Source organism: Jaculus jaculus, chromosome X, assembly GCF_020740685.1.
Source record: "Jaculus jaculus isolate mJacJac1 chromosome X, mJacJac1.mat.Y.cur, whole genome shotgun sequence".
NCBI lineage: Eukaryota > Metazoa > Chordata > Mammalia > Rodentia > Dipodidae > Jaculus > Jaculus jaculus.
This window is the reverse complement of record NC_059125.1, coordinates 68,001,210-68,024,832: the sequence shown is the minus strand read 5'-3', so window position 1 is coordinate 68,024,832 and position 23,623 is coordinate 68,001,210. Positions and strand designations below refer to the sequence as shown.

The 23,623-nt window shown below is 38.3% G+C and overlaps 1 protein-coding gene across 1 annotated transcript; it reads left to right on the top strand.

The window, feature by feature from the left end:
• The first annotated feature begins 21,357 nt into the window (after positions 1 to 21,357).
• On the top strand, positions 21,358 to 23,623 carry Magee2 (MAGE family member E2). Its single transcript, XM_004666983.2, has one exon. It carries the CDS (start codon positions 21,566 to 21,568, stop codon positions 23,135 to 23,137), a length of 1,572 nt encoding a protein of 523 aa, XP_004667040.1. The 5' UTR covers positions 21,358 to 21,565; the 3' UTR covers positions 23,138 to 23,623.

Sequence of the window (23,623 nt, the reverse complement as noted above, 5' to 3'; positions counted from 1 at the left end):
GACCAGTCACAATTTCATTTTTCTTTACCACTGAATAACACTCCATTGTGTAAATGTACCACATCTTTATTATCCATGCACCTGTTGAGGGACATATAGGCTAGTTCCATTTCCTAGCTATTGTGAACAGAGCAGCAATAAACATGGTTGAGCAAATATCTCTAAAGTAGTGAGAAGAGTCATTAGGATATATGCCTAAGAGTGCTATAGCTGAGTCATATGGCAAATATATTTTCAGCTGTCTCAAGAACCTCCTCACTGATTTCCACAGTGGTTGTACCAGATTACATTCCCAACAACAGTGTAAAACGGTTCCCCATTTTCTGCATCCTTGCCAACATTTGTTGTCATTTGTTTTCTTGATGACAGCCATTCTTACAGGAGTGAGATGGAATCTGAAAGCAGTTTCAATTTGCATTTCCCTGATGGCTTAGGATGTAGAACACTTTTTTAGATGTTTATATGCCATCTGTATTTCTTTCTTTGAGAACTCTCTGTTTAGTTCCATAGCCCATTTTTTTAGTTGGGTTGTTTAATTTCTTATTGTTTTGTTTTTTTGAATTCTTTGTACATTGTGGATATTAATCCTCTGTCAGATGTGTAGCTGGCAAAGAATATGTTCTCTCTCATATGTGGATCCTAGCTATGAATGTTTAGACTTGTGTGTAAGCTGTAACTAAAATCAGTAGCAGAGGCCAGTAAGCTAGAAAAAGGCTATAAGGGAGGGATGAGAGGTAAGGGCTTAAGGGGATGGTATTATATATATGTAAGTAGAAGAACAGATTACAGGGAGGGGAAAGGCCTAAGTGAGGCCAGGGGAAGATATTGAGTAAGAGATGGGTAGGGGTAGGGTCAATCAAAATTCAAGATATTATGAATAAGACATATAAAAGCCTGCTCTTTTGGATAATGGCACATCCAGAAGCCACAGATTGCTACTATAAAGTTTTCAGTGCCAGGGATAGGATACCCTCTGGTGAGTTGTTGTCCAGGGAGGACCCCTTTCCCTCCAAAATATTACAGGCTATTTCAAGGCCCTTGCTTTCTCATGAGTAACAGATGGTAAGAACCTACTACTGAAGACTTCACATGCCTGGGTGGCAAGGTCACTGATAAATAAAGCTGATGCTGAGCTGAAAACCTTCTCTGTGTAGACCAGCCAACTGAAAGCAGGGAAAAGCTGTACTGTATGCAGCCGTATGGGAGACAGAAGTCTTCAGCAGTGAAAACAGTGGACACTGGAAGCCTCAAGTTTGGCCAGACAGGCCAAATGACTGAATAAGTACAATAGTGGCATGACTGCTCTGAGTGAAACTAACTGCTCTCTAATTGGACTGGAGGCCTGTTCTACAGGAGGGAGTACAAGCCTAGTACTGAAAACCTAATCAAAAGCCTATGGCAGGGGAGGTCATGAGCATCAGGGGTACAAAGCCTGCTCTTCTCTGGATAAATACATATAATATTCTCACTAAACTGCCCTGAAAGCACTACACTTAATGTTCATATTCGCATATTAATGGTACTCTCACTTCTTATTAGAGAAGCTTCTCTTTTCAGATGGCAACAACCACTGGGATGACCCTAGAGGCAAAATAGTGCTGATAAGAGGAGACAGAGGAGTGTCCAGCACTGAAACCTCTCACACCCTCCAAGGTTCATGGTCTATTGTGGAAGAGGTGGTAGAAAGAATGTAAGAGCCAAAGGAAGGATAGCACTCCTTACAATGCAACTGTCAAGACAGAACTTTGCCTCAATATCCATGACCTCGCAGTGCCTAGAAATACCTTGACATGACCCTCATAATAGGAGAAAAAGATGATGACATCAAAATAAAAGAGAGAATAATAGAGAACGGGAGGGGATATGATGAAGAGCGGAGTTGTGAAGGGAAAAGTAGGGGAGGGAAGGGAATTATCATGGTTTGTTGTCTGTAAGTATAGTAGTTGTCAATAATTTTTTTTAAAGATGACCAGTCACCCTGAGACCACAGACATCACTTCATCTCCACAATAAGGAGCAAAGTACTTAATGGTTCTTGAAGGTGAGGGGAGCCCAGCATGAGAGCAGGAATAATGGTGTTTGGGCCATTGGGCTGTTGGTTTTCCTTTAAAATGAGAAAGAATGAATTAACATATGACTTGTGACCAATTGCAAATGCTCATGGATGATTTACTGGATGTTTTTAGAGGGCCTATGTATACAAATATGAAAAAGCTGCTCTTAATCTTGCCTCTAACCTTTTATGAAAGAAAACTTTTGCTAAATATGAACACTCTAGAAGTTGTAGAGGTTGACTGTGTGATAATGTGCAGGTAGAAAATCACATGTCTACCCTGTTGTGATGTTTTTGAAATTTAAAATTATAGAAGTAGCTTCTGGAGATGACCTTGAAATGGAATTGTTAGGCTGCCTCTAGAACAATCCCAGGAGCAACAATCATTCCGTTTGCTTAGTAGTAGATTAGAAGACACTGAGCAGAAGAAGGAAGATAACACTGGTGCTAGTCTGGCTTTGTTCTATCACCATTGTATTGTATGTGTATCTCATTCATCATTATTGTATATATACTTAACAATGCCAAGCACTTTTAAATGTTCCCAAGTGCCTTGCATTTTATCAATAGAAATAGTAAAATGGCACATTTTGTAAATACTTTTTGTTAAGATTCATATGACATATTGTTTTAAGGGGAATAGCCAAACCCTCCTGAGTTTTATACATAATGTTTGTACCATGGTGCTCTGGAGAAGGAAGTGAAGTGCACTAAGTCAATGTGTAATAGCGAGGAAGAGGAACCATTGTCCCATTTTGTTTTACATTGCTGGCATATTGTGTATGTATAGGACAAAAGAGTGCTAATTTACAACATCTAGTCTCTCTAAATGTTAAAGAAATTGCCAGTGTATGACAATAGCAGAGTTAGCAACTTAATACATTTTGTACATTTTATGTTAAAATTCCTAGGAAAGTCAGGTGTGGTGGCATACACCTTTAATCCCAGCACTCCGGAGGCAGAGGTAGGAGGATCACCATGAGTTCAAGGCCACCCTGAGACTCCATAGTGAACTCCAGGTCAGCCTGAGCTAGAGTGAGACCCTACTTCAAAAAACCAAAAAAAAAAAAAAAAATCCTAGGAAAGATTGCCTTCTGAAGCTTTGAGCATTATAGAAGAGTGGGTTTGTAAAGAACAGAAGGGTTCCAGGCCAGAATGCTCATATTTTGAAGACACTTTCAAAGTATTACTATTGCATGCATACAGTTTATTAAAAACCACTGTGTACACAGTAGACAAACTGAGCCTTACTTGAAACATTTATCTAGATGTTTAGAAGTGTCCAACTCATGTTAAATGTAAAGGCAGGAAACTACCACTTTGTAAATATTTTTGCTAAAATTCATATAAAACACTGTCTTTTGGGAGTGAAATTGTGAAATGTCTTCTGAAAACAGTATTGTCTATACTTGCTTACTAGTTTGGAGGAGCTGGGAGGCATGCAATTACAAAAGGTAATATGAGAGTGTGTTTATACCTGGGCATTTTCAGATATAATTTTTCTATATGTTTTGTGTATTTTGTTTTGCTATCCATATAATGTACTTAATGGAAATATATGTCCAAAAATTTCAACATCTTGTTTCTGGATGTTTGAAGAGGTTGGCAGTGTATGAGAAAATAATAACATTAGCAATTTTGTACATTTTTGTTGAAATTCATAGAAAAGTTTTTTCTCTGTAAATGATTTTTTACACCCAAATTTGTTCACATACTTCTAAGCATTATATATGCCTGTGCTTGTCTTTTGGTTTGACAAGAGAGAGGAAGAAAGTGAGAAGAGAATGGATCAAGGCCCAAATGGTCATATTTAGAAGGTACCTCAGATTTTAATCATTGCTATGTATATTATTTTATTTATCCATGCTGCATGCATAGTAGTTCTTACAGGAATCATCTAGTCTTTCTAGATGGTTAAAAGTTCACAATATATTGGGCTGGGGAAATGGCTTACTGCTTAAGGCATTTGCCTGCAAAGCCTAAGGACTCCAGATAGATTCCCCAGGATCCACATAATCCAGATGCACAAGGGGGCACATGCATCTGGAGTCTGTTTACAGTGTTCTCTTTCTCTCTATCTGCCTCTCTTTCTCTCTCAAATAAATAAAAACACATTTAAAGTGTATGGTATAATTAAAAGTAGCAGCAGTAGAATAATACTTTGTGCAAATAGTTCTTAAAAACATGGGGAATGCTATGTTACGGAATTGTTAATCCACCACTGAAAACAGTGCTTTGTCTGTATTGTTCAGTGGATTGGAGAGGTGGGAGGGAAGAAACAACAATAGATTTTGTTAGGGCATGCTAGAGATTTTGCCTCACCCATTGTCTTCTCTATTATTATTATTATTATTATTATTATTATTATTTTTATTATTATTAGTTAAGTCCACAATGTGTATACAGCCATGTTGGTACCATCTTTAGTCTTCTCCCTCTCCTGCCCCCTATTCAGGGACCCTCCTCATCAGGGAATGTGGGTGTGCATTGTGGGGGTAGCCATCAGTTATGGAGAAGAAGCAATGTCCTTATGCATAACGTCCCAACATGTGGCTGTAACAATCTTTCTGTCCCTCTTCTGCAAATTTCCCTGAGTCATGTTGGGTTTGTTTTAGGTCTACTTCATTGATGAGTTCTTGGGAGTTTCTGTGTCTCTGGATATCTGGTTTAGTAGGAGCTGAGTGTTCTCTGTGTCTGTCTCCTTCACCCTTGTGCTGGTACCAGGTTCACCAAGGAAGCAGCACTCTTGCCCATTTCCCCAATTACTCTATGGTTTCAGTTGGGGCTCTGCTGAGGTGCGATGGGCTGATTCTCTCCTCATGTTCTGCATCCATCTCAAAAAGAGAAGCAGATTTTCTAACAGACAGTGAAATCAGCATCAGATAAACAGGATAACCATTATTATTTTAGAGAGAATTTAATAGGTGTAGGCTCTCTTGTAGTCCACAATTGGTGGGAGCTTGATAATGGAGGGCAGGCTCATTTTTTTGGATATTGTTTTGACTTGCTTTGCAGAACCAGCTTTACGTTCTATTCCACTGAGCAGATCTGTTAGCCAAATCAAGAGCAGTTGGATACCCTTCATGGCTGTGTGCCACTATTTCACTTGTGTGAGCATCACTTCAGGTTGTTTGCTGCTGAGTAGCTTAGACCACAAGTTGCTTGGACAGATGTTGGTCATTTTCCCTCAGTCACTTATGTAAGACCTCCTGGCACTAGATGAGCTAATTGTCTGGGGTCTGACTTTCTTCCAGATTCCAGCCATATCACTCCATGTTCCTTACCAACAGCATATGGTGTCTTTGGCGATAGGGTCTTATCACTAACCTTTGGTGTCACCCATTATCTTCTATATTATGCACATTACACTTTGCTGCACTGTATATATTGTATATATATTGGGGACAAATGAGTCCTAATTTTATATGTAGTCTCTAGGTGTTAAAGAGGGTGTCAATGTATGATAGTAAGTAAACTAAGACATTTCATATACTTTTTGTTAAAATTCCTGCCTTATGAAAAGGCTTTGTGGAAGTGAAATTGCAGGTATATAAATGACATGTGCCTCTAGTACACATGATACAGAAGAGACATTGGAAGACATGAAGGATTCCAGACAAAATGCTCTTATTAAAAGATCTTTTCAGATACAGTTACTATTATAACATGTGTTGTTTATTCAATACTACTATGTATATAGTAGACAATTTTAAGTCCTTATTTGAAAAATCTAGTCTTCTTTAGATGTTTAAAAGTTGTACAAAATATGGTAAAAGCAAATGTGGTCAGTAACACATCTTGTAGATACCCTTATGTTAAACTTTTCAGGGAAATGCTGTCTTTTGGAAATGGAATGATGACACTACTTCTGAGAAGCACACATTATATTTGTGCTGGATCTGGGAGGGAAAGGGGAAACGCACAAAGAAATTTGTACCACTATGATTTTGGTAAATCAAGAGTGACTACCGTCCCTTATTCTTGTGAACTTTATTTTCAGTGTACAGTAGAGTCAAGTCTAAATATGCAACATGTAGTTTTTTCAGGTGTTAAAGAAGTCAAAAAATATTTTCTATGCCTAAGTTCTCATTAAATTTCCTAAAATAAGCTTCAGGTAGCACAAATATTTAAGAATTATTTAAAAAATTACATGTGTTCAGAATCTCCAGATTTTTTAAATTTTTTAAATTTTATTTATTTGTTTGAGAAAGAGAGAGAATTGGTGTGCCAGGGCCTCAAGCTGCTGTAAACAATCTCCAGATGGATGCACCAGTTCATGCATGTGGCTTATGTGGGCCCTGAGAAGTTGAACCAGCATCCTTTGGCTTTGCAGGCAAGTACCTTAACTGCTAAGCAGTCTCTCCATACCAATCTCCAGATTGTAATAAACACTGTCATAACAGATTTTAGATATATAACAACATAAAACATGGCAAAACTTTTTATGTTAGTTATACATAATTTAAGTATGTTAGTATAATTTTCTTCTAATAATTGAATACTTTAAGTTAGAAGGAACATATTCATATTTAAGCACATGACTTGCATGTGGACTAGAGGAACTTGGTGGGTGGATCAATGGGTAAAGTTCTTGCTGCACAGACATGAGGACCTGATTTCTGATTCCCAGCACCCACATAAAATGCCAAATCCAAGCACTGGGGTTGCAGAGACAGGAGAATCCTTGGGACTTTTTGGCTAGCAAGTTTAGCTGAATCATGAAACACTGGTTCATTGAAAGATGCTACATCAAAAAATAAGATGGAGAGCTACTGCAAAAGATATCCAACACTGAATTCTAGCCTCTACTTGCACACACATATGAATGTACATAAGAACATGTATGCACAACACACACACACAAAACTAACAAAAATATTCTAGATTTACAAACATTTTCTCCCCCTTTTAAAAATATTGAATCTGAATAAGCACAAAGGTCTACATATATAGATATAATAAGATAACCATTATTTATTTTAGCTTTTCATTACACTCACTAGACAAGGCATATTCACCTTTTCTAGAATCTATAAAATAACAGAAAAATATGTATTTTTTTAATGACTATCACAAGTCTCTACTAAACTCAGTGGTTTCTCATGCTATATTAATTATTTCAGAAGCAAACAAAAATTTCACATTTTTTTTAGAATATAGGCTCTACTTTTGACTACTTTTTTCACACATAACTATCCATTGATGCAGTACTTCAAACCTATTTATATACATTCTCTTACCTATTAGGGCTCCAGTAGCTCAAGAAATAAAAGCAAGAATAGACAAATTGTATTGCATCATATTAAAAACTTATGCACAGCAAGGGGAACAATCAATAGAGTGAAGAGATTGCCTACAGAATGAGTGAAATATTTGTAAACTATTCATCTGATAATTAATATCCACAACACATTTAATATGTCAAAAAAGTAAACAATGAAAGAACAGGTGAATAATTAAATATATGGGCAAATGATCTGAACAACTACTTCTCAGAAGAAGTAAAAATAAAAAAAAAGTAAATAAAAAAGAAGTAAAAAAAAGTAAATATATGGGAAGAATGTTGAACCTCTTTAGCCATCAGAGAAATGCAAATCAAAACTTCATTGAGATTCTATCTCAATCAGAATATCTATAATATAAAAAATGCTGACAAGGATGGTGGAAGGAATATACATCTGCTATATGATCCAACTATGTCACTCATGGGTATATAGCCAAAGAAAATTGAATTTATATATGAAAGAAATACCTACATGCACAATTTAGTCACTGTAGCCAAGATATGGATTCAACTTAGGTGCCCATTAACAGATGATGGATAAAAATATGGCATATATTTATACATGATATCATGTTATTCGTTCATTAAGAAGAATTAAATCCTAATATTTTCATGAAATTGGCTGAAACTAGAGGTTTTCATGTTAAGCAAAATTAGCCAGACATAGACAATGAAAATATATGACTGGCATTTAGAAAAGGGAAGTAAGAGAAGATGAAAGAAGTCAGAAAACAAAAGAGAATAGTAGGGAAAGTGGATAAGATCCAGGCACAATATATATATATATATATATATATATATATATATATATGTGTGTGTGTGTGTGTGTGTGTATGTATGCATAGAAATATCACAGTGAAATGAATTTGATTTGTACAATTATTGAATAATTACAATAAAATAAGTTTCATAGAAATTAAATTGCTTATATTGCTACATAATTTCCCTTACCTGGATATAACAATTATCAAATTATAAATAGATATAATGTTCATTAAAAATCTATCCTTTTATTCAATCTGGTTTATAGTTTCAGAATACTTTAGGGAAAAATGTTTTCCTCATCTCAAAAGGAATTCTTACAGGACTTCCAGTTAAGATGGGGCATAGGAACCATGCCAAAGCAGCCTGGGGGAGAAAAAGCCAAAGAAAACCCAGCAAAACACACACTTTCACTAAAAAGTGAGGTGTATGAGAAATTGAAATGGGAGCAGAGAAGTAGGAGAGATCCAGAGCATCCAGAGCCCACATAGGCAGGCAGAAGCAACGCCAGCAGTGGCGCCCTGGCTCTGGCAGTGGAAGTGGCAGTGGAAGCCGCAGCTCTGGCTCTGGCAGCAACAGCAGCGGCTCCGGCACTGGCAACAGCAGCTCCGGCACTGGAAACAGCGGCTCCAGCAGCGGCAGCACAGCTTTGGCAGCAGCAGCAGTGGGTCCAGCAGCAGCAGCTTCAGCAGCAGTGGCAGAACCAGCAGCAGCAGCTTAAGCAGCAGCAGCAGCAGCAGCAGCGGTTCCAACAGCAGGGGTGCCCAACTGTAGGGCCAAAGTCGCCAGGCTCGGTTTGCCCTGGAGGAAAATCCAGTGCCCAGCTCCAGAAAACAGAACAGCAGTCCAGCTACACAGCCAGCCTACTTGACTGAGACCAAAATCATCCAAAAAGGTAACTGGAATTGGACCAGGGAAGGGGCTTACTTGGTCACAAGCTGACTTGGATCCCTCAACAGACCAGAAATCTTAACCTCTTTGTTGACGGAGGATCTGGTTATTATAATAGCTACTCTTGCATAAATACTCGGTGCTGTTGTTGATTGAATGTGTACAGTGTTTAGTTAAATGTTAGAATTTACCTGTTCCACTCAGACTACTTGAATACTCCCATAGCAGGCAAACTCAACCCCTAGGAACACTGTTCTATATACTCTGAGAGTGTTAAGAGCCACACCAAGCATCTTAATCTCCTACACTGAAGATACATAACATCAGATCAATTGATACAGCTAAGAATACCTAGCAAACTAGAAAATTTAAGCATTAACTTAATCCAAGATGCAAAAATATATACATTATAACACAAGAACCACACAAAATAAAGACAATATAAATCCACCAAAAAGTATTAATACATCAGAGATGACCTCCAGTGAGAACAAGTTGATGGAAATGCCTGAGAAAGATTTCAAAAGAATGATTGTAAATATGTTCAAAGAAGTCAAAGAACAAATCAAAGAAATCAAAGAGGAAATCAGAGAGTAAATCAAAGGGATCAAAGAAGAAGCAGGACACCAATTTAATGAAATAAAGAAGGCAAATCAAGACATAAATAAAGAAATAAAAATAATAAAGAAAAACCAGTCAGAATTACTAGCAACGAAGAACACAGTTAATGAAATAAAAAAGTCTGTAGAAAATCTCACCAGTAGAATGAATAAAGGAGAGGACAGAATATCTAAGCTAGAAGACCTGGTGGCAGATCTAATACAGTCCAACAAAGAGAAATAAAAACTAATAGAAAAGTATGAGTGTAAATTTCAAGATATTCAGGACACTATGAAAAGATCAAACATAAGAATTCAGGGCATAATAGAAGGAGAAGAATCTCACTTCAAAGGCATAGTAGGCGTCCTCAACAAAATCATAGAAGAAAACTTCCCCCAAATTGGGAAAGAGGTGCCAATGCAGATACAGGAAGCCTTTAGAACACCAGCCAGACAAAACCTGGAAAGAAACTCTCTTCACCATATTATAATCAAACTACCAAACACACAATCCAAAGAAAAAATATTGAAAGCAGTTAGAGAGAAAAATCAAGTTACCTACAAAGGCAAGGCCATCAGGATTACAGAAGATTAATCAACACAAACTTTAAAAGCCAGAAGGGCTTGGAGTGATGTATTCCAAATTCTGAAAGATAACAATTGTCAACCAAGGTAACTTTATCCTGCAAAGCTATCCATTCATATAGACAGAGAAATAAGGACATTCCATGACAAAAGCAGGCTAAAGGAGTATTTGAAGACAAAACCAGCTATACAGAAAATACTTGAAAGAATCCTCCATGCCGAAGAAAAGGAAAAGCACACATATAAGGAACCTGGAATAAACAAGCAATACTCAAATTCTAATTAACACAAGAGAGCAAAGGTAGAACAGGAACCACAAAAAAAAAAAAGGCAAACCTAAATACACACATTTCAATAATATCACTTAATATCAGTGGCCTCAATGCCCCAACCAAAAGACATAGGTTTGTAGACTGGGTTAAAAACAGGATCCTTGATGGAGAATGGAATTTCAAAGGGGAAAGTGGGGGGGGGGGAGGGAGGGAATTACCATGGGATTTTTTTTATAATCATGGAAAATGCTAATAAATTTTTTTTAAAAAAAATAAAAGCAGGATCCTACAATTTGTTGTCTCCAAGAAACTCATCTTTCTTCAAAGGATGGATATTATCTTAGGGTGAAAGGTTGGAAAACTGTGTTTCAAGCAAATGGGCCTAGAAAACAAGCAGGGGTTGTTATCCTAATATCTCTCACCATGCACAAGAATTAAGTCCAAATGGATTAAAGACCTTAACATCAGATCTGAAACTCTGAAACTGATAGAGGAAAAAGTAGGAGAAACCCTTCAACATATTGGTCTGAGCAAAGTCTTTCTGAATACAACCCCAATTGCTCAGGTAATAAAACCATAGATTAATCAGTGGGACCTCATGAAATTACAAAGATTTTGCACTGCAAAGGACACAGTGAAAAAAGCAAAGAATGGGCAAAATCTTTGCCAGCTATATATCTGATAGAGGATTAATATCTAGGATATACAAAGAACTCAAAAAGTTACCTAATAAGGAATCAAACAAGACAATTAAAAAATGGGCTATGGAGCTAAATAGAGTTCTCAAAGGAAGAAATATGGATGGTATATAAGCATCTAAAAAATGTTCTATGTCACAGTCATCAGGGAAATGCACATTAAAACTACATTGAGATTCCATCTCACTCCTGTCAGATTAGCCACCATCATGAAAACAAATGATCAGAAATGTTGGCGGGGATATGGAAAAATAGGAACACTTCTACACTGTTGGTAGGAATGCAGTCTGGTTCAGCCATTGTGGAAATCAGTGTGGAGGTTCCTAAAACAGCTAAAGATTGATCTACCATATGACCCAGCTATAGCACTCCTAGGCATATATCCTAAGGACTCATCTCATTTCCTTAGAAGTACATGCTCAACCATGTTTATTGCTGCTCAATTTATAATAGCTGGGAAATGGAACCAGCCTAGATGTCCCTCAACTGATGAGTGGATAATGAAGATGTGGCACATTTATATAATGGAGTTCTACTCAGCGGTAAAGAAAAATGAAGTTATGAAGTTTTCAGAAAAATGGATGGATCTGTAAAGGATTATACTAAGTGAGGTAACCCAGGCACAGAAAGCCGAGTGCCACATGTTCTCCCTCATATGGGGATCCTAGCTACAGATGATTGGGCTTCTGCATGAGAAGGAAAAAACTCAGTAGCAGAGGCCAGTAAGTTTAAAAGGAGATATAAAGAGAAGAGAAAGGAATGGAGGAGGGTACTTAATAGGTTGGTATTGTATGTATGTAATTAGAATGATTGAGATGGGGAGGGGATATGATGGAGAATGGAATTTCAAAGGGGAAAGCAGGGGGGGGATGGAGGGTATTACCATGGGGTATTTTTTATAATCATGGAAAATGTCAATAAAAATTGAGAAAAAAAGAAATTCTTACTTTATCAAATGGGTAGCAAATGAAAGAACTTTTAGATTCTTCATCTTTACATACGGAAGTAGGCATAGTGCAAATAAAATGTCATTGTTAGCTTGACTGGATTTGGAATTACCTAAGAGATATTCTGCCTTATATTTCTTTGAGGGTGTTTCAGAAAAATTTCTTTAGAGTGGGTATACCAACCATGAGTGTGGGCAGTACTACTCCATGGACTGGAATCAATGGCTAAATTAATATGGAAGGGCAGTCAGTGAAGCAGCAGCATTTCTCTCTCTCTCTCTCTCTCTCTCTCTCTCTCGCTCGCTCGCTCGCTCTCGCTCTCGCTCTCGCCCTCGCCCTCGCCCTCTCCCTCTCCCTCTCTCTCTCTCTCTCTCTCTCTCTCTCGTTCCTGCAGATACAGTGTGACTGAAAAAGTGCCTTATGCTCCAGCTGCCATGAGCCAAAATAAACCCTTCTTGTCTTGTGTTGTTTCTTATTAACCATGTATTTACAACAATGAAAAAAGTAGTTAACATAGTCATTGCAAGTGCAAAGAACCAGAAAGTCAAATTCTTTGGAGGAATTAAAATAAATTATTATCAACTGTTATAAACCTTAATTCAAAAAAAGGGCAGGATTAAGATAATATTATGTGGTTTTGTTGTTTATTTATTTATTTCAGAGTGACAAAGAGGGAGAGAGAGAGAGAGAGAGAGAGAGAGAGAGAGAGAGAGAGAGAGAGGCAGAGAGAGAAAGAGAATGAGAAAAGGCGTGCCAGGGCCTCCAGCCACTGCAAACGAACTCCAGACGCGTGCACCCCCTTGTGCAACTGGCTAATGTGGGTCCTGGGGAATATAGCCTAGAACTGGGGTCCTTAGGCTTCACAGGCAAGTGCTTAACCACTAAGCCATCTCTGCAGCACAATATTATGTGTTTTGAGGATGGCTACCTGTTAACACCATAACGTTTAAAATGTAGTTTTTTTAAAAAAAAAATCTTCATCTTCATGATGGTATCCACAATTGCAAAAGTAAAAAGCTAGTACTGGTAAGTTAATTTTAAAGATATTGTTAAAAATGGTTCCAAAAAATACCCAACTTGCTAGCAACTAAATCCTAGTAAAATTGTGAAAGTATAATATGGACAGCTTCCCACGATTTTGTGGCTTTCAGTCCCTCTATATTGACCTACACAACTGGTAGAAATGCTGTCTATGGTGGGCTGTGATCATGCTCTTGTTGTTGTTTTAGTGTCAAGGTGGGAGGAAGCTTGTCCTTACTGGATCCCTAACTGAAGCAAGAAAAAAGATTTGCTTTCATTTTTCTAACCAGAGGAATTCACATTTCTTTTTCTCTGGTGACAGAACTTACCTTACCAGCATTTCATTAACAAACTTTAAATCTTTTCTGTGGATTGAGAAACTTATTATTCATAGTCTTAAGGAAAAGTAGAGACAACTACTAGAATTGTAACACTAAAATTGCTCTCAGAACCCCTGACTTTGAATACTCCAAATATTGCTATTAGCTTTGTGTAAGATCAAGCCACTCCATGACCCACAGGTTCCCTTCTATGAGTTAATAATCCTGTTTCATGAAATAGAAAGTTTCTTATCCAATCCAAGATTTGACCCAATTACAGGTTTATGTGATTCAATGCTCATATAGTACTTCAAACTTTACCATCACAAGGCATGAGATACATCTAAAAAACTCCCACAAAACAGACCCTGCATAATTCATAATCAGAAAATTTGCTCTTCTTAGTTAGATACCAGAAAAATTAAAACTGAATTTCAGCCTCATTGGAAAATATCTTATCAGTATTGCTATCTTACTAATAAAACTCAAAGATGCTGGTGATTTTATACATAATATAATTCACCTGACTCTGCTGAGATATAGAGTTGGTGATAGATATATGCAAATACTTCTTGCTATACCTATATACTATAAGACAACAAACAACTCATGATTTTCTAGCTCTCTAAGTACAACCATTTGTTTTTATTAATTAGATTTTATAATATAGTTCCTTGATTCAGAATTGTTTGAGTACTAATGGTTAATTTATTTCTAAAATTTCTTGTGTTACAGTTGGTGTATGGATCTTATGCAGACACTTCAATGCTACTGCTCAGCTCTTGTCACATCAGAATACTTAATTTACCCTAAAATATATGGAGCAGGGGAAACTAATTGGAGTCCACCTCAAACTACATTCTTTAATCTGACCTGCAAAATTTCAGCAATGATGCAAGCTGGATATAGTGAATTTCTTTCCTATGGATTGATGTTGTGTGACCTTGGATGAATGAGGTAGTTGAAGAGAGAAAAGGAAGTCCCTGGCATCCAATTGTTGCCCTAGTTTGCTATCAGATAGGCCTTGGTACTCTCCTGTGTAACATGAACTATTTCACAGATTATCATCTTCAGATAAGATTACTCTGTCACAGGGTTGATCACAACAAAACATGACCACTTCATAAGCAGAGATAAGCATAAAAAACCACTAAAGTTATCAAACATCCTCTTGCTTTGGCTAATATGAGTGAATTCTACTTCTTTACCACTTATATCTTTAGCCACCCTCAAAGCTTCATTCTTCCAGATAAGATTTATTGAGCCGGGCATGGTGGCACACACCTTTAATCCCAGCAGTTTGGAAGCAGGGGTAGGAGGATTGCTGTGAGTTCGAGGCCACCCTAAGATGAGTCTCCATAGTGAATTCCAATCAGCCTGGGCTAGAGTGAGACCCTACCTCGAAAAACAACAACAACAACAACAAAAGCAACAACAGATAAGATGTATTGAGACAACAAAACCTAGAAGTACCCCTACTTTCTGTAGTATCCAATGATAATGAACTATAACATTCACTTCTCTTAGTTTCTCCCTCAAATTGTATACATAAAACCCAAATCATACCCTCTTACTGAGAACATTCTCTGTGATGTGTGCTATTCCACACTAAGTAGTAAACCAATGTGTTCATTTACAGGCATGCTTTTATTGACCTACAGGTGGGTGGCATTTATATTCAAAACAATTACGAAAGATATTACAAAAATCAAAATAAATTGAGTAACATGCCACATTAATTGTTTAAAAGACCCACTACTTTTAAAAATGTTGACTCTGTTCAAATTTAAAAGTCACAATCAAAATTCCAAAGCTTTTTGTTCACAAAGCATTGGGGATATAATTACAAAATGTATATAGAAATATAATGGAGCATGAATGGTTATGACAATCTTGAAGAACAGAGCTAGATGAGAATATTAAAATATAGTAATACACATTATAAAAACAAAAAAATAGCATGTGCTATTTTTGCAGGGTAAAAACCTAACCAAGGGGCTGGAACTCAGCAATTGAAGTTGCTTGCTTGCAAAGTGTGCCAGCCCAGATTTGATTCCCTAGCACTAGCAAAAGCTAGATGCAAAGAGTGGTGCAAGTATCTGGCATTCATTTGTAGTGACAAGAGACTCTGGCAACTCATACACAAATACATACACCATGTACACATGCATACAAATAAATATAAGTATTTTTAAAAACCTTAACCAATGGAACAAAACTATCAAACCCCACCCTATGACCTCATGTCTGACAGTTAGGCTCCATGTTCAAAAGGTTCCACAATCTTCCATAATAATAATTATAACAATAAATATTTATTATTTTATTTTATCATATATGTTATATTTATTATTCTTAAATAAATATTTAAACACATGAATCTAGGGGGTACATTCCATATTCATACTGACAAGTCAACAAGTAAAAACAGGCAGTCCTATAGGGGATAAAAATGAACCAAACACTTAGCAGATATTTCACAAAACAAGAGCCAAAATATCTAGCAAGCATGTGAAAAGGAATTCAGTTTCAATTGTTATCACAGAAAAGTAAATTTAAAAAGCATGATACTATATCACTATATGTAGCAGACAGCCACATGTCACTGGGATGAACTTCCAGATCAGACACAGTTATGGGAGGAAAGGATTTATTGAAACAAGGGAAGTTCCATAATGGCAGAAGAAGCTGGCCCATTTGCACAGGACAAGGCAGAGAGAAAAGCACCATCAAAAGCAAGCAAGCACACTTCAAGAACTCCAGCACTTTGCATATCTTTAGACTGGAATTCTGTATCCAGCACCACTCCTTAGGGCTGGACCCTAGAACCCACCCACAGTGACACCTCCTTCAGACAGGTGGCTTCAAATCTAAATTACAAACTTTAATAAAATCCTGAATATATTAGGGGCCATACATTCAAATTACCACACTATGCCAGTCACCAAAATAATTATAATGACAAAAAGGAAAATAGTGTCACTTAAGATGTAGAGGAAATAGACACCCATTTTCTGCTCATGGAAATGGAAATTGATTAACCATTTGTAGTCTTTGATAGTAGCCAAAAATATGCACAAGATAATGTACCAAGTCAAAGTGTTTAAAAAAGTTCATGAAAAGAAATTTGACTACAGTATTCGTACTCCAAAAGCTATAAATCACACAAATATTCATAAATACTGGAATGGATAGAAAGATATTCAGATATGTCACAAAGTAGAATATATAGTAAAGAAAATGGATGATTGATGGCTGTAAACAGCAATATGAATGAATCTCACAAGAAATATTGAAAGAAGCTAGATATGAAAAAATCATTCCAATTCTGCACAGGGTCAAGTTTACCCTTAGGGCACAGGTGTTATTGCAAGGGAAAGTTTTGGGTAAAAGAGGGACTTTGGTTTAGTGGTAGAATTCTAATTATTCATTAGCTAATGGTTACCCAAATATGTACAATTTAAAAATTAATTTATATGAATACTTTTTTATTTTTTAAGTTTAATTTAATTTAATTGAGAGAGAGAGAAAGTGGCAGAAACAAAGAGAGAAGGGGCACACCAGGGCCTTCAGCCATTGTAAATGAACTACAGATGCTTGCACCATCTTGTGCATCTGGCTTATGTGGGTTCCGAGAAATTGAACCTGGGTCCTTTGGCTTTGCAGGCAAATGCCTTAACTGCAATAATTAGTTAGTGATAGCATGGATTTTTCTAAAAAGTTTTTTATACATTCTTATATATTCCAATTTAATAATAATGATAGAAATAGAAATAAAGTATTATAATTTCAATCCAAATAGGTTTTTTTTTTAAAATGCTGAGTCTAAGGCCCAGGAGCATTCTGTCAGTGAGCTATGTCTCTGGCCCCCTGCTAAAAAATAATTGAGTCCTGGGCTGGAGGGATGGCTTAGCAGTTAAGGCATTTGCCTGCAAAGCCAAATGACCTAGGTTCAATTCCCCAGGACCCAAGTTAGCCAGATACACAAGGGGGTACATAGGTCTGGAGTTTGTTTGCAGTGGCTGAAGGAACTACTGCACCCATTCTCTCTCTCTCTCTCTCTCTCTCTCTCTCTCTCTCTCCCTCCCTCTTTCTCTGTCATATGAATAAATAAATAAAAATAAAATATTAAAAAATTGAGTCTAAACAATTAGTATAATTTTAGATATAAAAAGATAGATACTATGAAAATTGAGGTATAACCATTATCATGTCATATCCATATAGGGCATAATATCCAAGATTTCAATTTCATATATGTGAATTTTCTATAAAATTATATTATTCCTTTGAGTATCATCCTTCTCTAAAGAAATGTTATGGATACATATTATGGATTCATAATCACATAATAGATACTCATGTGCTATCTTAAGTGAAAGTTAATTTTTTTAAATGAGTATAGGTCATTAATGATTAGACCACACAGTATGGAATTTAAGGACACTTAGGACATCTACTACTTTTTGTTCTTGAAGCAAATACTCTAAGAGAACCATAATATTTTAATTCCAATGTTAGTTTTGAACAATGTTTCCATTTCCTGCCCTTTAGAGTGTATACTAGTTATCACTTCTTGCTATCTTCTAGCTTTTCCATCCATTTTAACTTTATTATTTTAATATCCACTGGCCTGAAAAAATAAATCTAGTCTTGTTTGAAAACTCATTTAAAAATATTAAAACATTGGCTGGAAAATGGCTTTGAGGTGAAAGTGCTTGCCTTCAAAGCCCAATGATCCAGGTTCAACTCCCTAGAACCCACATAAGCCAAATGCACAAGGTGATGCATATGTCTGGAGTTCATTTGTAGTGGCTGGAGGCCCTAGAGTGCCCATCATCTTTCTTCCTCCCTCTCTACCATAGTTATATACCACAACATACCTACCAGATTGCTTGCAATTAAACATAATGATAATGGTGAAAATATATAAGAATATAGTGCAATTGGTGCAAAAATTTCATGAAATTCTCTAGCAATGAGTATGAAAATTAAAAATACACATACTTATGATCTAGAAATTGTACTCATAGACTTATTTCCAGCATAAATATATACATGATATGTGCAAAAGACTTAGAGAAACATATTGTAAACAAGGTGACAGTCCATCAAGAGTTGACAGGATAAGCTACAGTACATAGTCATACAATGGCAAACTATATAGTAGTGAAAATGCACAAAGTGCTGTTACACACAACACAGATAAATAACACAATACACTGAGGGCTATTGGTAAAAATAGAGGCACAAATAAATACATTCTATACAATTCTATCAATATTATTTAAATTCTGACATAGGTAAATTAATTTGCATTATGAGAAGTTATTATATGGGTTTCCTCTTAACATAAAAGAGGAGGAAGGAATTGGAAGAAAGTGCATGTGAACTTTTGAGATGCTGGTAATGATCTCTTTCAGGGTAAGATGGTGTATTAAATGTGCTATGATTTATCAAGCTGTGCATTTGTGATTTGTGCATTTTACTGTGTGTATGTCCCAGTAATTAAGTGAAATACTTTACCAAGATTACACAAATAAAGTAGTATAAAAATATTTATGTTCTTTAAACGTGTAACAACAAGTTATCAAAAAGTAGCAAAAGGGCTGGAAAGATGGCTCAGCAGTTAAGGTGCTTGCCTGCAAAACCTAATCACCCAGGTTCAATTCCCTAGTACCCATGTCAGTCCAGATGCACAAAGTGGCACATGCATCTGGAGTGAGTTCATTTGCAGTAGCTACAGGCCCTAGCGCACCCATTCTATCTCTCTCCTTGCAAATATATAAATAAATAAAATATTTTAAGTATCAAAAAAGGTTAGGATAAATATTAGAGTATGAACCCATTTTTTTTTTACATTGGCATTGAAACAAAGTGGAAAACATGCCATGTCAATCATAGGCACAGCTTCTTCGCTGTTCATTTAGCAATAACCAGAACTCTTTTTAGACCTGTAGAGCAGAAATGACTGTGGCTTAGCGTGACCAGGGAGTTGAGTGACCATGGAAGGATGTACTGGGAAGATAGAGAGCCAGGTAAAGATGAGTTTGCCAAGGAACTGAATGCTGTGGAATGGGATCTGGATGTCATTTCTGAGGTAAGATGCTGCCATTTAATGTGGTGGAGGGAGTAATAAATCCCAACTCAAACTGTGAGCTAGATTTTAGGGAGAAATGTAATTGTGTTCATTTATAATTGAAGAGATTAGTAATCTTGAGTTTGCTACTGAGAAGCATCCATCTAAGACAAGGAACACGGAGACCTTCTGGAGAAGGGAAAGAACAGTAGGGTCAGATCTGACCATTGAAGTAGCTCAGAAGAAGGTGCTGCTTCCCACCAGACTCTCGAAGAAACACTCAATATGCAAAGCAGACATTTCTCCTTGGTAGAGCATGCACATTAATTTGGGTAAACATGGATTGCTTTTGCCCATTTGGCCACATGCAGGGTTGTGAATGTCTCACTTTGCAAGCACCTGGGATGTAGAAAATGTCCGCGGTGAGCATCAAAGTGAGTGGCTTTTGATGGAATTCCAAGGCACCAGATCACAGTAATCACTACTATCAAGAACTTGGAAGGATTTCAATTCTGGCTGCAGGTGGCAACCTTGTTTAATTTTACCCCTTCGCAGCATTCCACTGCATTCCTGAATGACAGCTAAGCTTTAGGCAACCTATTGTGGCAGCACTCCCAGATAATAGAGCAACTGGCCCTTCTTCTTGGCCAAACAGTTTAGATTATGTATCCCCAAACACTCAGGCATGCTTGCACACATAAACATGAACACATCCTTAATGAACAGTCCCTATACTGATGTTGCCATTCTCACCCTATGTGACCCCAATCAGTTCAGACATACTTCTAAACAAAAAGCAGGAGGAAATCCAATCCTTCCTGTGGGCCTTGCCCCCTACCGACCCTAGCACATTCGGGATCTAGCCACCTTGGATAATTGGCAGGTATGCGCACTCATCTTATACTTTCATATCTCTGGGTCTTTCTTATTGATGTTCCTTAAACCTACAACATCCTTGCAAGCCATGAACCTCTCCCATTTATTTTATCACTTAGAGCTCAACCCCTCTTTGAGGCTTTTTTGGCAACTACCTCCAAACCATGACAACCCAGTCAAAATTGTCAATTACTGCTTACTTCTGTACTACACTTACTTTGTACTAGATTGTATATTGTCCATGAGAACACCCATTTCCATGTTCTTGAAGATTCGATGGTGTAAGAAGAAAGTATATATGCTTTGGGTTCTGATATACTTGGGTTTACAACCTAAACACTTTCATTGGTAGCTGCCTGACTTTGTACAGGTAAACTCAGCTCCCTGACCCAGTTTGCTATTCTGCAAAGTGAAGACTATTAAGAGAGTAGCTACCTTGCAGCTAAGATTGATTTTAATAAGAGAAAAGCAAAAACACCAGACACAATGTCTGTTACATCATAAGTCCCCCATAGAGGGCTAGCGCTCATTATCATTGTTTGAACCCACCCCAGAATGAAATGCAAGCTCTTTACGGAAAGGAGCAATCCTTCTTTGTCCTTTGATATACTTCTTTAATACTCAGTGTTGTGCCTGGCATGTGACACATGCTCAGGAAATATCTGTTGAGTGGTGGATGCATTAATGAATCTATAAAATAATTGTCACTATCCTCCTTCCCTCAGTATTCTCTATTGCGTATTACCATGATGCTTACACCTCGCAGAAAAACATTCGCCCCCACCCCCGCCTCTCATTCTTTGACCCTTTTGCTTTATCTCTATTGTTCCTTTTTGTGAATTCTTTTCTCTAAGTTCGAGCCCCACCACAAACAGCGAGCAGCCTCGCCAGGCCCGCAGAGGTGGGGAGGGACTGGAGTGGGAGACCTGGAGCGGGGCGTGGTCACCACGTCGCAGAGCCTGACTGCGCTTGCGTAGGCTGCGGCAAAGCTAACTGCTCTTAGGCTTTAGCTCATTGCAGACTAGTGCGTGTGTAAAAAGATTGCCCTTCTTACCAGCTCTCAGTTTTGATCTGCCTAGCTCCCGGGTCTCAGGCTTCGGCTCTGTGCCAAGGCGCCAACACACCTACCATCCGCTCTCCGACGGATCGCTGACCTCCCGTTCCAGTCTCCTTGGAACCATGTCTCTGGTAAGCCAGAATGCGCGCCACGGCAGCGCAGAGACCACTGCAGATTACAGCGACAGCCGGGGTGAAATGCAGGCTACTAATGCCTCCGGGCCCCCAACTTCCATGCTAGTCCCCGATTTCCCCCAGGGTCTTCAGATTCCAATCGACCCCCAGGGTGCCAGCGCTCCCCAGGCTGCGCTGGACCCGAATGACATCGAGATTCTCATCGATGAGCAGTCCCGACGTTTGGGGGCGCTCAGGGTCCACGACCCTCTAGAAGACAGGTCTATTGCTTTGGTGAATTTCATGCGAATGAAAAGCCAAGCTGAGGGGTGTATTCGGCAATCAGACATGCTGGAGTTTCTCAGAGAATACTCAGATCAGTTCCCTGAGATACTCAGACGAGCCTCAGCTCACCTGGATCGGGCTTTGGGGTTGAACCTGAGAGTTCTTGATCCTCAGACTGACACCTACAACCTAATCAGCAAACGGGGTCCCCAGACCACTGATCGGCTAGCAGAGACTCTAGATGTGCCAAAGGCAGGTCTCCTGGCCCTGGTCCTAGGCCACATCCTCTTGAATGGCAACCGGGCAAGAGAGGCCTCCATTTGGGACTTACTACTAAAGGTTGATGTGTCTGACGAGCCTCAGAGGATCAACAACCTCTTTGGGAACACAAGAACCCTGCTCACTACTGACTTTGTACGCATGCGATTTTTGGAGTACTGGCCAGTATATGGCACTAATCCTCTCGAATTTGAGTTCTTGTGGGGCTCTAGAGCCCACAGGGAAATCACAAAGATGGAAGCCCTTAAATTTGTAGCAGAGGCCCATGATGAAGAACCCTGGAGCTGGCCAGAAGAGTATAACAAAGCTCTGGAAGCTGACAAAGCCAAAGAAAGAAGCCAGGCTGCTGGCTTGGAGTTTTGGTCAGAGGACACTATGAACGATAAGGCAAATGATTTGGTCCAGTTGGCCATTAATGTCACTGAAGAGTTGCTGCCTATACATCAGGATGAGCTGTTGGCTCACACTGGCAAGGAATTTGAGGATGTGTTCCCAAATATTCTCAGTCGAGCCACTCTAATCCTTGATCTATTCTATGGGTTCTCTTTGATTGAGGTTGATACCAGTGAGCACATCTACCTCCTTGTCCAGCAACCAGAATCAGAAGAAGAGCAAATAATGCTAGAGAGCCTAGGGAGACCCACCCAGGAATATGTTATGCCAATCTTGGGTTTGATCTTCCTGATGGGCAATCGTGTCAAAGAAGCCAATGTCTGGAACTTACTTCGGAGATTTAGTGTGGATGTAGGGAGAAAGCATGCCATCACCTGCAAGCTTATGAGACAGCGCTACCTAGAGTGCAGGCCACTGTCTTACTCTAATCCAGTTGAATATGAGCTGCTTTGGGGTCCTCGGGCTCACCTCGAAATCACCAAAATGAAAGCCTTGGAATACATGGCCAGGCTCTACAGAAAGCAACCACAGGACTGGCCAGAGCAATACAGAGAGGCTGTGGAAGATGAGGAGGCCAGGGCCAGGTCTGAGGCAACTGCCATGTTCTTCTTTGGCGCTATGTGAAGTTTGAGTGGCATCAGTTAAAGCAGCCTTTGGGAAATGGGCACTGTTGTCCCAAATCAGAAGTTGGGGAGGGTTTGGGGTAGGGAGTACAATTTGTGCTTACTGTGTTCCAGTTCTAATCGTATTTCCTTCCTTTTCATATTCAATTGGCTTTATGATCAGTGTTTATAAATGAAACTGCTCATTTTCCCTTCCTGTATTGTTTTAGTGTAAAAGTTCAGATTACTGTGTAAAATGTATTCGTAATATTTACATCTTTGAAATAACCAGTAAAATGAGCTAAACAACAACAACAACAACAACAACAACAACACACACACACACACACACACACACACACACACACACACAAACCACAAAACCACCCATCTGGGGTTGCCCTACCTGTGTGTATACTGTTGTTTTTAAAAAGTCTGACATGTGTCTGTGTTTGCTTTGCTATTACAGAGTGAGGTGAAAAATAAAAATACAATGAATTAGAAACCA

Excerpts from the sequence above, each read along its gene's own strand:
- Magee2 (XM_004666983.2), top strand. The coding sequence starts at position 21,566 with ATGTCTCTGGTAAGCCAGAATGCGCGCCACGGCAGCGCAGAGACCACT.